Source organism: Trachypithecus francoisi, unplaced genomic scaffold, assembly GCF_009764315.1.
Source record: "Trachypithecus francoisi isolate TF-2019V2 unplaced genomic scaffold, Tfra_2.0 Lachesis_group11, whole genome shotgun sequence".
NCBI classification, from domain to species: Eukaryota; Metazoa; Chordata; class Mammalia; order Primates; family Cercopithecidae; genus Trachypithecus; species Trachypithecus francoisi.
The window spans coordinates 31,689,484-31,701,340 of record NW_022681456.1 but is presented as its reverse complement, the minus strand read 5'-3'; the positions used below and the strand labels follow the sequence as shown (position 1 = coordinate 31,701,340).

The 11,857-nt window shown below is 38.9% G+C and overlaps 1 protein-coding gene across 5 annotated transcripts in view; it reads left to right on the top strand.

Annotated features, from left to right (window-relative positions):
- The first annotated feature begins 1,053 nt into the window (after nucleotides 1–1,053).
- MYBPC1 (myosin binding protein C1) overlaps nucleotides 1,054–11,857 on the top strand; it is a 90,184-nt gene continuing 79,380 nt past the window's right edge. For all 5 annotated transcript variants that reach the window (XM_033220902.1, XM_033220899.1, XM_033220900.1 and 2 more), the window contains exon 1: nucleotides 1,054–1,189. In XM_033220902.1, coding sequence (XP_033076793.1) covers nucleotides 1,165–1,189 — 25 coding nt within the window. In that variant the 5' untranslated portion in view covers nucleotides 1,054–1,164. The remainder of the gene's footprint in view (nucleotides 1,190–11,857) is intronic.

The following is an 11,857-nucleotide window of genomic DNA, read 5'->3' as shown; positions in this document are numbered from 1 at the left end:
CATTTCACATAAGTGGAATTGTACAACGTGTGATCTATTATTTATTATTATTATTATTATTTTGAGATGGAGTTTCGCTCTTGTTGCCCAGGTTGGAGTGCAATGGTGCAATCTCGGCTCACCGCAACCTCCGCCTCCCAGCTTCAAGTGATTCTCCTGCCTCAGCCTCCCGAGTAGCTGGGATTACAGGCATGCACCACCATGCTCAGATAATTTTGTATTTTTAGTAGAAATGGGATTTCTTCATGTTGGTCAGGCTGGTCTCGAACTCCTGACCTCAGGAGATCCACCCGCCTCAGCCTCCCAAAGTGCTGGGATTATAGGCATTACAGTGATCTATTATTTTATAGTCTATGTTTGTATATCTGACTGACTTCTTTCACTTAGTGTGATGCTCTCAAGCTTCATCCATGTTGTAGCATGTGTCATTGTCTCATTCTTTTATATGTTCTGTAATTTTGAAAAATGATGCTTTTGGAAAAAAAATGCAAACGCAGAGTATCCCTTAATAGAAATCTTTGCTATTCTTAGAGGAGAACACAAGACAAGTTATTTAACCTAGTGATTTGGCTTGAAAAGTTAATATTGACATATCTATAAGGAACAAGAAAAAATATAATGCAATAATTAAGGATTGATGAAAATGAAAAGCTAATTGGAGCATAAAAATGATCATCTGAATACAAAGACTTTTCTGCCTAGTCTTAGTGAAAATTAAGGCATTGGTTGGATTGGCATATCATGATTTTTAATTAGATTTTTTTTTATCATCCAGCAAACTTTTTGCACTCCTGAGTCAGCACATGCATCTGTCAGAGAGAGAGAAGAGCAAGACGGAGCACGAGGCTGCAGCTGAATTTAGAAAGTTAGAGGTGTTCTCATCAGCCACATGAGATGGGCAGGAGATTCCTTCCAGTAGGCGAGAGAGCAGAGTGCAGACAACAGATGTGAGAAAGGTCCCCATAGCTGTCAAGTTCCTACATCCTTGTGCTGAAGAAAGGGAGGTGCCATTATGATTGATGTTCAGAGGCAGTATAAAAGCACTGGGTTTCTCCCCAACTGCTTGTCACACCGACCTGCACTATCTCTCGCCTGCCTGTGGGTTTCTGTCAACTAGTCGTGGAGGGGAGAAAACTCTTTAAAGAATAACATCTTATTGTGGTCATGCCAGAACCCACTAAGAAAGAGGGTAAGACTTATCCAGAAATCTTTTTGTTGTACTCCTTAATAAAGTGTGTTTATTTTGGTATTTGTCTTCAAACAAATAACAAATTTCTTAACTAGATGAGAAAATAAAATCACTATGGTTTAAGGAAAAGATGTTTTAAATTAAACAGACCAAAGGAAAAATACAGTGAGAGTACACTGAATTTGAAATTTTCTGATAATGATAGTTTCTAAAGGGATATTGACTAAAATTATCAAATGATAATTCTATCACTCAATTGTAAAGAATCCTTAAAGCGTAATTTAAGGATGTTAATTGCTGATGGTAAACAGATTACATTTTCAAGCATATTTTCTTAGGTTTAATCACAAATTTTTACCATGTATTTGCAATTTGCAGAGAGTAGAAGACTTAAAATATTTTCTAAAATGGTTAATACATTGGATCACGATTTCAAAAAAGAATTTGTGACATTATTTCCAGATTTGCTACATTTTTAAATGGAAACATATTTAAAATATACAGATGAAGGGTTTTTTGTTGTGTTCTTACCAGTGCCTTTGGAGGTTCATTATTAAATTCTTGCATGGAAAGAAAACCAAACACCGGGAAAAAAGGATATCCCTGAATGTCACGAATAGATTGTTCTTTCACGAGTTTTATTGTAGAGAATTTCATAATATGTAGCCTTTAAGAATAGCTAAGCTGAAAGTATAAAAATATTCTTCCTTAGAAGAAATGTTTTCTCTAACAAAGTTTCTTTCTAAAAAATTATTAATATATTAAAACTACCAGTTGGTAACCGAAGTAAATTGGAATTACTAATTATGAAAATAAATAATAAGCACAAATTAATAGTATGCATGCATTGAATTTAATTTTTAATGAAAATATCTTTTTAAAATATTATTTCATGTATATTCATCTTCACTAGTGCTTACTGAATCTTTATTTTTCCCTTCTGCAAATAAAAGAAAAAGTAGCAGGAAACATAAAAAGAGTCATAGTTTTCAGTTTTTAATTCTTAAAAATGCTTTAGCCATTATGTTAAGGAATCTTGAAAAAGATGTTACATGTTGAACTCAAAGTTGAAATACTAACCAAATTATCAAAAGTCTTTTAAATATATTTTCTTTATATAATTAAGTAACCAGTGTTGACAGGCTGTGGTGATCAGTTTACAGGTTGGCCTTACTTAGTGGCAGAGGGCATTGATGGATGAAGTCTTTCACCCAAAATAACCACACCAAATGCATGCATTAATATGGGAACTTAATCCTGACTGTTAGGCAGGGAGTCCAACCCCTGCTAAAGTATCTTATTTGTAATGCAAATGATTTACGTGTGTATTAAGTGTCCTTTTTATCTGCTCTGTCACTTGAACCTCTCCACAGTGTACCCAGACGAAATGCATTCTACCATGTTTCCAAACTGGAAACACAATAGTGTTTTAATTATTCTGAATTTAGTGAATGATTTTACATTTTTTTTAAAGCCTAATTGAAAATGAGAAGAAAGCTGAAAAACCAATAAATAAGGTGACAGGCTGTAAGAGCCAATAAAGCTAATTAAATTATTCTGATTACTAGAGGCGATGAAGTTTACTTTTCATTTGACAACTCAGTCTGATTCACTCTGCTTTTACAGGGAATGAAATTGTAGAGCTGCAAAGAGGAAAATATACCTTTAACTTTAGCCCCCACCCCACGATATATATTTTTTCTTTCTGAATAAATCAGCATGGATACTAAAGGCTCCATGATCTTCTTTTGCTCTAAAAGCACGTTGTTATTCTGTGTAGCAGTTCCTCCACCCAGGACAGTAATTTTATACCCATAAATTCTTTGGTTAGTGTAAATTTGGATGATGGGGAGTGGAGCAAAAAGAGTTACTGATATATTTAAAATCCATTGAGGAAGTACAGAGATTTTTTTGGTTCCCTTACCAGGGCAACTGATTCTTAAAGGAACTGTACCTCGAAGAGCGTTCCTTAGTGAAATAATTGCATTTTAATATTGTTTACATCAGAAGAGTAAGGAGTATGGCAATTCATGAACTATTCTGCTGCTTTCTTCTTCTCCTAACTGCGATTTCATTTTCACTGGGGTTAGTTTGATTACATATAAGCATCCCTCTGAAAAATAAAACATGGCCTAGAACCAGTTCTTCAGAATCATTTCAAACTATCTGCAGAAACCTGCCCAAAGGAGAGCCTCCTCCAGCCCATATGGGTCTTCTGAATCTTTCTGACACCTCGGAAAGCCATGCCCAGGGAGGCCACGACCACTTGCTATGAATCTTGATAGGACAGATGGGCTGGTTTGGCCTTCCTAGGATCCAGGAGGATCTGGCAACTCTTCAAAAGAGGCTGAGTTTTCAGCACCTGAAGGTACAAAACATGTCTCACACAACTACCTCCCAGCCTACCGTGACCTAATTCTGGGAGTTTTCTTCTTAAATCTTGGGAGAGCTGGTTCTTCTAAGAAGGATGAGGAAGGACAGCTATAACTCTGGATCTCAAGGAGGAAGTCTAATGGAAGTAATTAGTCAACAGTCCTTGTTTAGACTCTTGGAATATGCTGGGTGGCTCAGTGAGCCCTTTTGGAGAAAGCAAGCAGTATTCTTAAGGAGTAACCACTTCCCATTGTTCTACTTTTTACGGTCATCAGTTGTATATTATGTATTCTTTGGAGAACTGTGTTATTTGTACTGTCAGTTCCAGATAAAACTTACCTTACACCACTTTGGATTCTTACAGAACCTAAGGCCTAGTACAAATAAGTTATTCCGATCAAATTGGGGGGATGTTGTAGGAAGCTTCAGATTTGTGGGGCTCTCCCAGGATGCCTTTGATATATTCATTTATATAGCAATTATTAATTGAGTACAAGTAAGTGCCCTACAGTTAATTCCCTGGTTCCTACTGTGTGAAGAAATCATCTTTCTTTCTTTTTTTTTGAGACAGTATCTCATTCTGTGGCCTAGGCGGGAGTGCAGTGCCATGATCTTCGCTCACTGCAGCCTTTGCCTCCCAGGTTCGAGTGATTCATGTGCCTCAGCATCTCGAATAGCTGGGATTACAGGCACTCACTAACACACCCAGTTAATTGTTGTATTTTTAGTAGAGACGGGGTTTCACCATGTTGGCCAGGCTGGTCTCAACCTGCTGACCTCAGGTGATCCACCTACCTCGGCCTCCCAAAGTGCTGGGATTACAGGTGTAAGCCACTGAGCCCGGCCAAGAAATCACCTTTCACTGGAAATTTCTCTTTTTGAGTCAAAAAGAAATGTTATCAACCCCGAACTAAACAATTGCAACAGCCTTTCTTCTTTTTTTTTTTTTTTTTTTTTTGAGACGGAGTCTCGCTCTGTCGCCCAGGCTGGAGTGCAGTGGCCGGATCTCAGCTCACTGCAAGCTCCGCCTCCGGGTTTACGCCATTCTCTCGCCTCAGCCTCCCGAGTAGCTGGGACTACAGGCGCCCGCCATCTCGCCGGCTAATTTTTTGTATATTTTAGTAGAGACGGGGTTTCACCGTGTTAGCCAGGATGGTCTCGATCTCCTGACCTCGTGATCCGCCCGTCTCGGCCTCCCAAAGTGCTGGGATTACAGGCTTGAGCCACCGCGCCGGCCAACAGCCTTTCTTCTGTAGCAGAATCTCTGTTCATTAAAGAATAATATGAATGGCTGCTAAACACATACAAATGATTTCCTCAGAATTTTACCTCTGGCATATGTAATGATTAAAACCATAAAACCTGATTCTTCAACATCCTAGGACACCTGTTAACTGTCAGATTCTTCTTCTTTTTTTTTTTTTTTTTTTTTTTTGAGACGGAGTCTCGCTCTGTCGCCCAGGCTGGAGTGCAGTGGCCGGATCTCAGCTCACTGCAAGCTCCGCCTCCGGGTTTACGCCATTCTCTCGCCTCAGCCTCCCGAGTAGCTGGGACTACAGGCGCCCGCCATCTCGCCCGGCTAATTTTTTGTATATTTTAGTAGAGACGGGGTTTCACCGTGTTAGCCAGGATGGTCTCGATCTCCTGACCTCGTGATCCGCCCGTCTCGGCCTCCCAAAGTGCTGGGATTACAGGCTTGAGCCACCGCGCCCGGCCAACAGCCTTTCTTCTGTAGCAGAATCTCTGTTCATTAAAGAATAATATGAATGGCTGCTAAACACATACAAATGATTTCCTCAGAATTTTACCTCTGGCATATGTAATGATTAAAACCATAAAACCTGATTCTTCAACATCCTAGGACACCTGTTAACTGTCAGATTCTTCTTCTTTTTTTTTTTTTTTTTTTCAGAAAAGTTCTCATTCTGTCACCAGGCTGGAGTGCAGTGGTGCAATCATGGCTCACTGCAAACTCCGCCTTCCAGGCTCAAGCGATCCTCCCACCTCAGCCTCCCCAGTAGCTGGGACCACAGATGCGTGCCATCATGCCCAGCTAATAGCCAATTTTTATATTTTTAGTAGAGATGGGGGGTCTCACTGTGTTGCCCAGGCTGGTCTCGAACTCCTGGGCTCAAGAGATCCACTTGTCTCTGCCTTCGAAAGTGCTGAGACTACAGGCGTGCGCTACCATGCCTGGCCTATTAACTGTCAGATACTATAAAACTCAGAAAAAAATACCTTCTAAAACACTGAGTTGAGGACTTAACATGAATTTCACTTTTTGTTTCTGATTTATCAGAGCTTATTATATTTAATGTACTTAAATTCTCCAAAAAGGCAAAAGTTCCTCTTTGGTGCTTGTGTGTCATTCAAAAAAATCTCAAGAGTCACTGTAGTTTTCTCCTTTTCCATGTAAAATCCCTTCTTGAAAACTCAAACATATGGCCAAACACAGGTTCCATTATGACCATAATTTTAAGGTGCCATTCTGATAACTTCAGGAGGCAAAGGCGTGCCTTTGTTACTGCAGATTCTTTTGCTGTGTCAACATACAATATTCATCTTATCCATCTTGATCTACATTTCAGTAGGAATAGATGGGACCACGGGAACAGAGAACAGTTTTGTTGTTGTTGTTGTTTGAGTCCATAAGGGTTTTTCCATTTCTGTATGTGTTTTCCTTGGTCTCTAGAGATTTCATCACATTTTAAAGTTATGCTGAGCCCCAAACCTACCTGAATGTACAGCAGCATTCATCACCTCTTGCCTATTTCTAAGCATTTCTCAGGGCTTAGTCATCCATCAGAAAAGGAGCTCCCTTGATGGGAAACCTCCTTCTCATATTTCTTCTTTGACCTTCAGTTTCTATGTTCAAGAGAGTGAATGGCCTATTTCAAACACCGAAATCAATTTGTCTTTGGAAATATTTATTAATATATAAATATTACCCTTACCTCAAATTGGGGAAAAGTTAATAATTAATGCAGAAAACTAAGAGAAAGGAAGAGGGGAGGAGGAAAGATAGTTTATCAAGGGCAATTGTTTCCCTTTTGACTTCGAATGGCTCATCGAGGCCAAGTTGAAGATTTGGACGGAAAATAAAGAAGTTGTATGAATGAATGCCATCATATTTTTTCCTCCTGAGAAAAACCGCCATGCTATGCTGGAGATTCATGGCATATAATTGAGCTCTGTGTTGTAAGAAGGAATACTCTAGGGCAAATGCGTGCTAGAGGGGCTTAATACTTGGCAGAATCCTTCTTTTTCAGTAGCCTGCTTTTATGACTGCTCCGACTGCACCTGTTAGGAAGATAAATAAAGGACTGGCCAATTCTTTCCTCTGAAGCGCCCTAAATATATCGCTTTAAAAACACTTTGGAAAAACAAGTTGTATCCTCCCTTCTCACCCAGTAAATCTAAAGAAATTCCCTCTTATTCCCAGGCGTTTCAAACAGTGAGGTCAGGAGTAAGGGAGATTGTGAAATGATCAAAGGTGGAAGTTAGGCTCACTAGCTGGTCTAAGGAACCCAGGCGGGTGGAAAGCATGAAGAACTTACAATCCTTTATGCTCTCAATGACTCACTTTATTTTGGCCATGAGACATGGCCTTGAAACTTTTTTTTTTTTTAGGCTCTGTATACACACACAATTCATAGAGTTTCCTTATTTACAGCAATTTCAAAGTATCCCCGAATCAAACATGAGTGTTGAAGTCAACTACCCAGGCTGAAGCTGCTTTTAAAAAATGCTTGGACACAAAAAGAAATAAATAAGTGGTCTCTTTAAAAACTTGAATAAATACAAAATGACGTTTTTGCAATACTTTTGTAAACAAATGCATTCTTCTTTTCAATTTTATATGTTTGTGAGAGGAGATTGCTGTGTCATTATTGCTATTGCTTTTACAGTCCAAGGAAGCATTTTTGTTACTTGTATTTAAAATTATTGCAACTGTTTTTTCAAAAAATTATTTTTAGGCTGTTTATGGACACAGAGAATAATTTTTATTATAATTAATAATGGCTATTTTTATCTTCACTGCTCCTTAATTAGTCTATGAAAACTATATTAAGAGACACAAAATACTCTTGGCTGCCAGTATCTTCTGTGGTAAATCTAAACTTCATCTCTAGACATACTTAAGTGTGTTAGATGATAAAGAACGTGATTAAAGTTCTAGCAACCAAAAATAAGTACGGAAATTTTAATTTAATGTGTGTACCTGAGAGCATGTGGCCACGTCTTCTTTGTTCTTATTCCATGTTAGTTCTTGATGGAAACGGATGTCTTTTCTGGAACCCTTGGTTGAAACTGAATAAATACACAGAAAGGTAGCAGCTGAATTAGTGCTCTGAGTTAGGTTAATCATGAAGTAGCTACTGTTTATTCAAGAGGGGTTTCCTAAAATTTGAGAGCATAGCAATTAAGGAAAATGAAACTGTGAAAAAGAAGAAAAGATTTTGTCACTTAATTTCTTATATGTATGCAAATTATCTCATAACCAGATGAGAAGAGGGCTTCTGACCATGCAGCTTTTTACAAAGACAGCCTCCCAAAATCAAAGTGATGATACTGTCTTGTCATAATTCTGCTCTGTGTGGATAGGCTCAGTTTTAATTTACAAAGAGTACATTTGGTTTAGACAGCCCAAAGATAGACCGCAGGCCAAATTTTGAGATACTCCCATTCATGGGACAGAGTATTTATGGGCTTTAACATACATTTCCAGAGTAAAGTTTTAGGTACCATCAGATTGGGGCATGAATTGATTGATGTGGCAGAGGCAAAGATCAGGATCATTCAATCTCACACTTATTTCTCTTTCTAAAATGAGTTCACAAAAAGCTAACTGTAATCTGACTTTCATTATGCCTTTCAAGTCTAAATCCACTTTGATAAGGCTTGCCCTTTTATACTCCCTTAGGAATCATTTTTAGGCCAATTTGGCACATCAGGGCAGTATCTAAAATTACACTTAATAATATGTCAGATGTTAGATCTTATGATTTTGTTCTATTCATTTTTTTGATGTATATTTAGCTATTTTGGCTAAATATTATTCTTCTCCAAAATTGTCCAAATCTTTCTCTAAATAGTATCAGATCTCTTTATAAACTACTCAACTGTAATATAATACTCTTTATAACTGCTTTGCTTGCATCCGTTAATATTGTTTGCCTTCTAAAAACTTTTATGAATCTTGGAAGACAATGCTCTACTTAAAACTAAAAATTTGTCCATTTGTGTAATTCTACATTTTGTCATGTTTAGAGTTAGATGTCTTTAGAGTTGTTATGCACATAGTATGTATCTTGGCTTTTTCTTTATGCATCTTAAATCATACTCACTATTAAACATGGTGAAATAAAAAGTTATAATATTCATAGAACATTCTAGACAGCTCAAATTCCAGCTGCACCATGAACTGAGTTACTTACACTTTGTATGCCCCTGTTTCCTCATCTGTATGTGAATAAAACAGTATCAACTCATTGGGTCTCAGTAAGAATTAACTGAAATACACTAGTTAAAGGTCTTATTTTATCTTATTTTATTTTTTATTTGAGATGGAGTCTTTCTCTGTTGCCCAGGCCACAGTGCAGTGGCGTGATCTCGATTCACTACGACCTTTGCCTCCCTGGTTCAAGCAATTCTCCTACCTCAGCCTCCCGAGTAGCTGCGGTTACAGGCGTGTGCCACCATGTCCGGCTAATCTTTGTATTCTTTTGGTAGAGATAGGGTTTCACCATATTGGCCAGGCTGGTCTCGAACTCCTGACCTCAAGTGATCCACCTGCCTCGGCCTCCCAAAGTGCTGGGATTACAGGCATGAGCCACCATGCCTGGACAGGTAAAGTGCTTAGAACAGGGCCTAACATATGGAAAGATTTCAAGCATCTTCCTCCTAAAGCTTTAGAAATCTTGTCTGGTATAAGGTATTAAATGCCTCATATTTCATATAAACTTTGATGGCATTTCCCTCAACATAAGGGATGTAACAACCACTGCTCACCTCCTCACTAGTGTAATATTTATAGTACATGCCAAGAAAGCTGCTATGATAGTCATAACCATCATTGCCACCACCACATTTCCTTCTTTTACTTGTAGTGAGACATCTTCGCTTCCACCCATAGAAGTTCAGATCAAATAAAAGGTCTATACTCCATGACCTCTGCTGTGTTCTTACTGAAATGAGCCATGTCCAATTTGGGGGACTCTAGTTGTCAGCATATAGCATAAGGTGATAACGATTGCGTTATTTCTTCACTGTTCCATTGTGGGGACATGGCCTTTCCCACTTAGATGAAAGAGTTACCCTACACAGTTGAACAATAACTGTATCTGACACCAAGGGTTATAAGGCTTGGGTTTGTGGGACTTTACAATTTCTCTCCCTGGCTGGGTGCAGTGGCTTATGCCTGTAATCCCAACACTTTGGGAGGCCGAGGTGGGAGGATCACCTGAGGTCGGGAGTTCGAGACCAGCCTGACCAACATGGAGAAACCTCCTGTCTACTAAAAATACAAAATTAGCCGGGTGTGGTGGTGCATGCCTGTAATCCCAGCTACTCAGGAGGCTGAGGCAGGACAATCGCTTGAACCCAGAGACAGAGGTTGTGGTGAGCCAAGATTGTGCCATTGCATTCCAGCCTGGGCAACAAGAGAGAAAGTCTGTCTCAAAAAAAAAAGATTTCTGTCCCTATCAGGGGTGCTTTTTGGTGGATAGGGTCTTCCTCAGTCTGCACTTTCCTGAGATAACCACACAAAGAACTCTCCATGACCACACATGGATGTGGTGGGTGATTGATTGAGTGTTACTGTGTTTACTGCGGTGGAATTTTATTTTTATGACCCCACCTGGCATCAGGACTCTTCTTCCTCTATTTTTAAAAAGTCACCCAATGTGAGGTCCAGCAATGGCTTGGAGCAAGACCTTTAAGAGATTTATCCTATAACCCTATAGCCACATAAATAAATGACACAGGTCAGGTACAGTGGCTCATGCCTGTAATCCCAGCACTTTGGGAGGCCAAGGCCAGAGAATTGCTTGAGCCCAGGAGTTTGAGACCAGCCTGAGCAACATGGTGAAACCTCATTTCTACAAAAAATACAAAAATTATCTGGGTGTGGTGGTGCACACCTGTAGTCCCAGCTACTTGGGATCACTTAAGCCCAGGAGGTCAAGGCTGCAGTGAGCCATGATCATGCCACTGCACTCCTGCCTGGGTGACAGAGCGAGATCCTGTCTCAAAATAATAATAATAAGTGATGCAAGATCCCCAGAAAAGACACAGTAAAGGATGAAATTGTTAACAATACAAATTGCTTGTGCAATAATTTCCTTTTGACCTATACTAAAATGTTAAGCTCCTTCAATTTGAGTAAATCTTCCTCTGCAAAACATACCCTCATACATGCCACTCCAATCCCATTTGATTCTTTAAAGCATGGTAAGCGTGGTGAGGAAGGCAAGTCCTCAGATCTTAGCAATTTTCCTCCAGCCCCATGTTAACAATGAGAAGTTATTTGTTGCTATGTAATAAGGACCATATTTTAATCCTCTTCCTGTGTGAAATGACATCCTGAGTTGAAACTTGCATAATTAGAAGGACAAAAGAATGAATTGACTAGGGGAGGAAAAAAACCCTGCAGATTCAGGGAAATTCCAAAAGTTGAATAATGAGTCATTGAAAATTTACATGATTGATGTACCATTAGACTTCATCTATTCAGAACATTAGAGTACAGTACAGACTTTGGCAACATTTGACCACAGTAAATAAATATGGATTAAATTGATTGAATCATTCTGTATAACTGGATTCTCTGCCCAGCTAAAGGTTAATTTTGTTATATAACCTCAGAGCCTTATTTTTTCCACCAGTTTGAATAGAAACATTCTTAAAATGTAGTATATTACTCCTTGATTTAAAAAATATAGTACAGTGGATATAATTTGCCTTAAATTATAGACATCAGTTGTTAGTATCATGTGACACCCTGAGAGACCAAATTATTTGCTTTCTTGAAAACTGGGCTCATATTGATTTGTATTTTGAATTTCTGTCCAATTTTTCTTAGCTTTCTCACTTTTTGCCTCCTAGAAGTGTGCTGTCTTCTTTAGCACTCTTGTCAGTCAGCATATGAAGCTGTTGCCCTCACTCCCCTTGTCCTTTGTTATAGACTCCATTCCAGGTAATTAATCTGGCTGAGTAGATTTTAGCACCATCTAAGGCACAACATTTAAGAAGGCACTCACTTTCTGGGTCACCAAAATGCAGGGTCAGCACCTT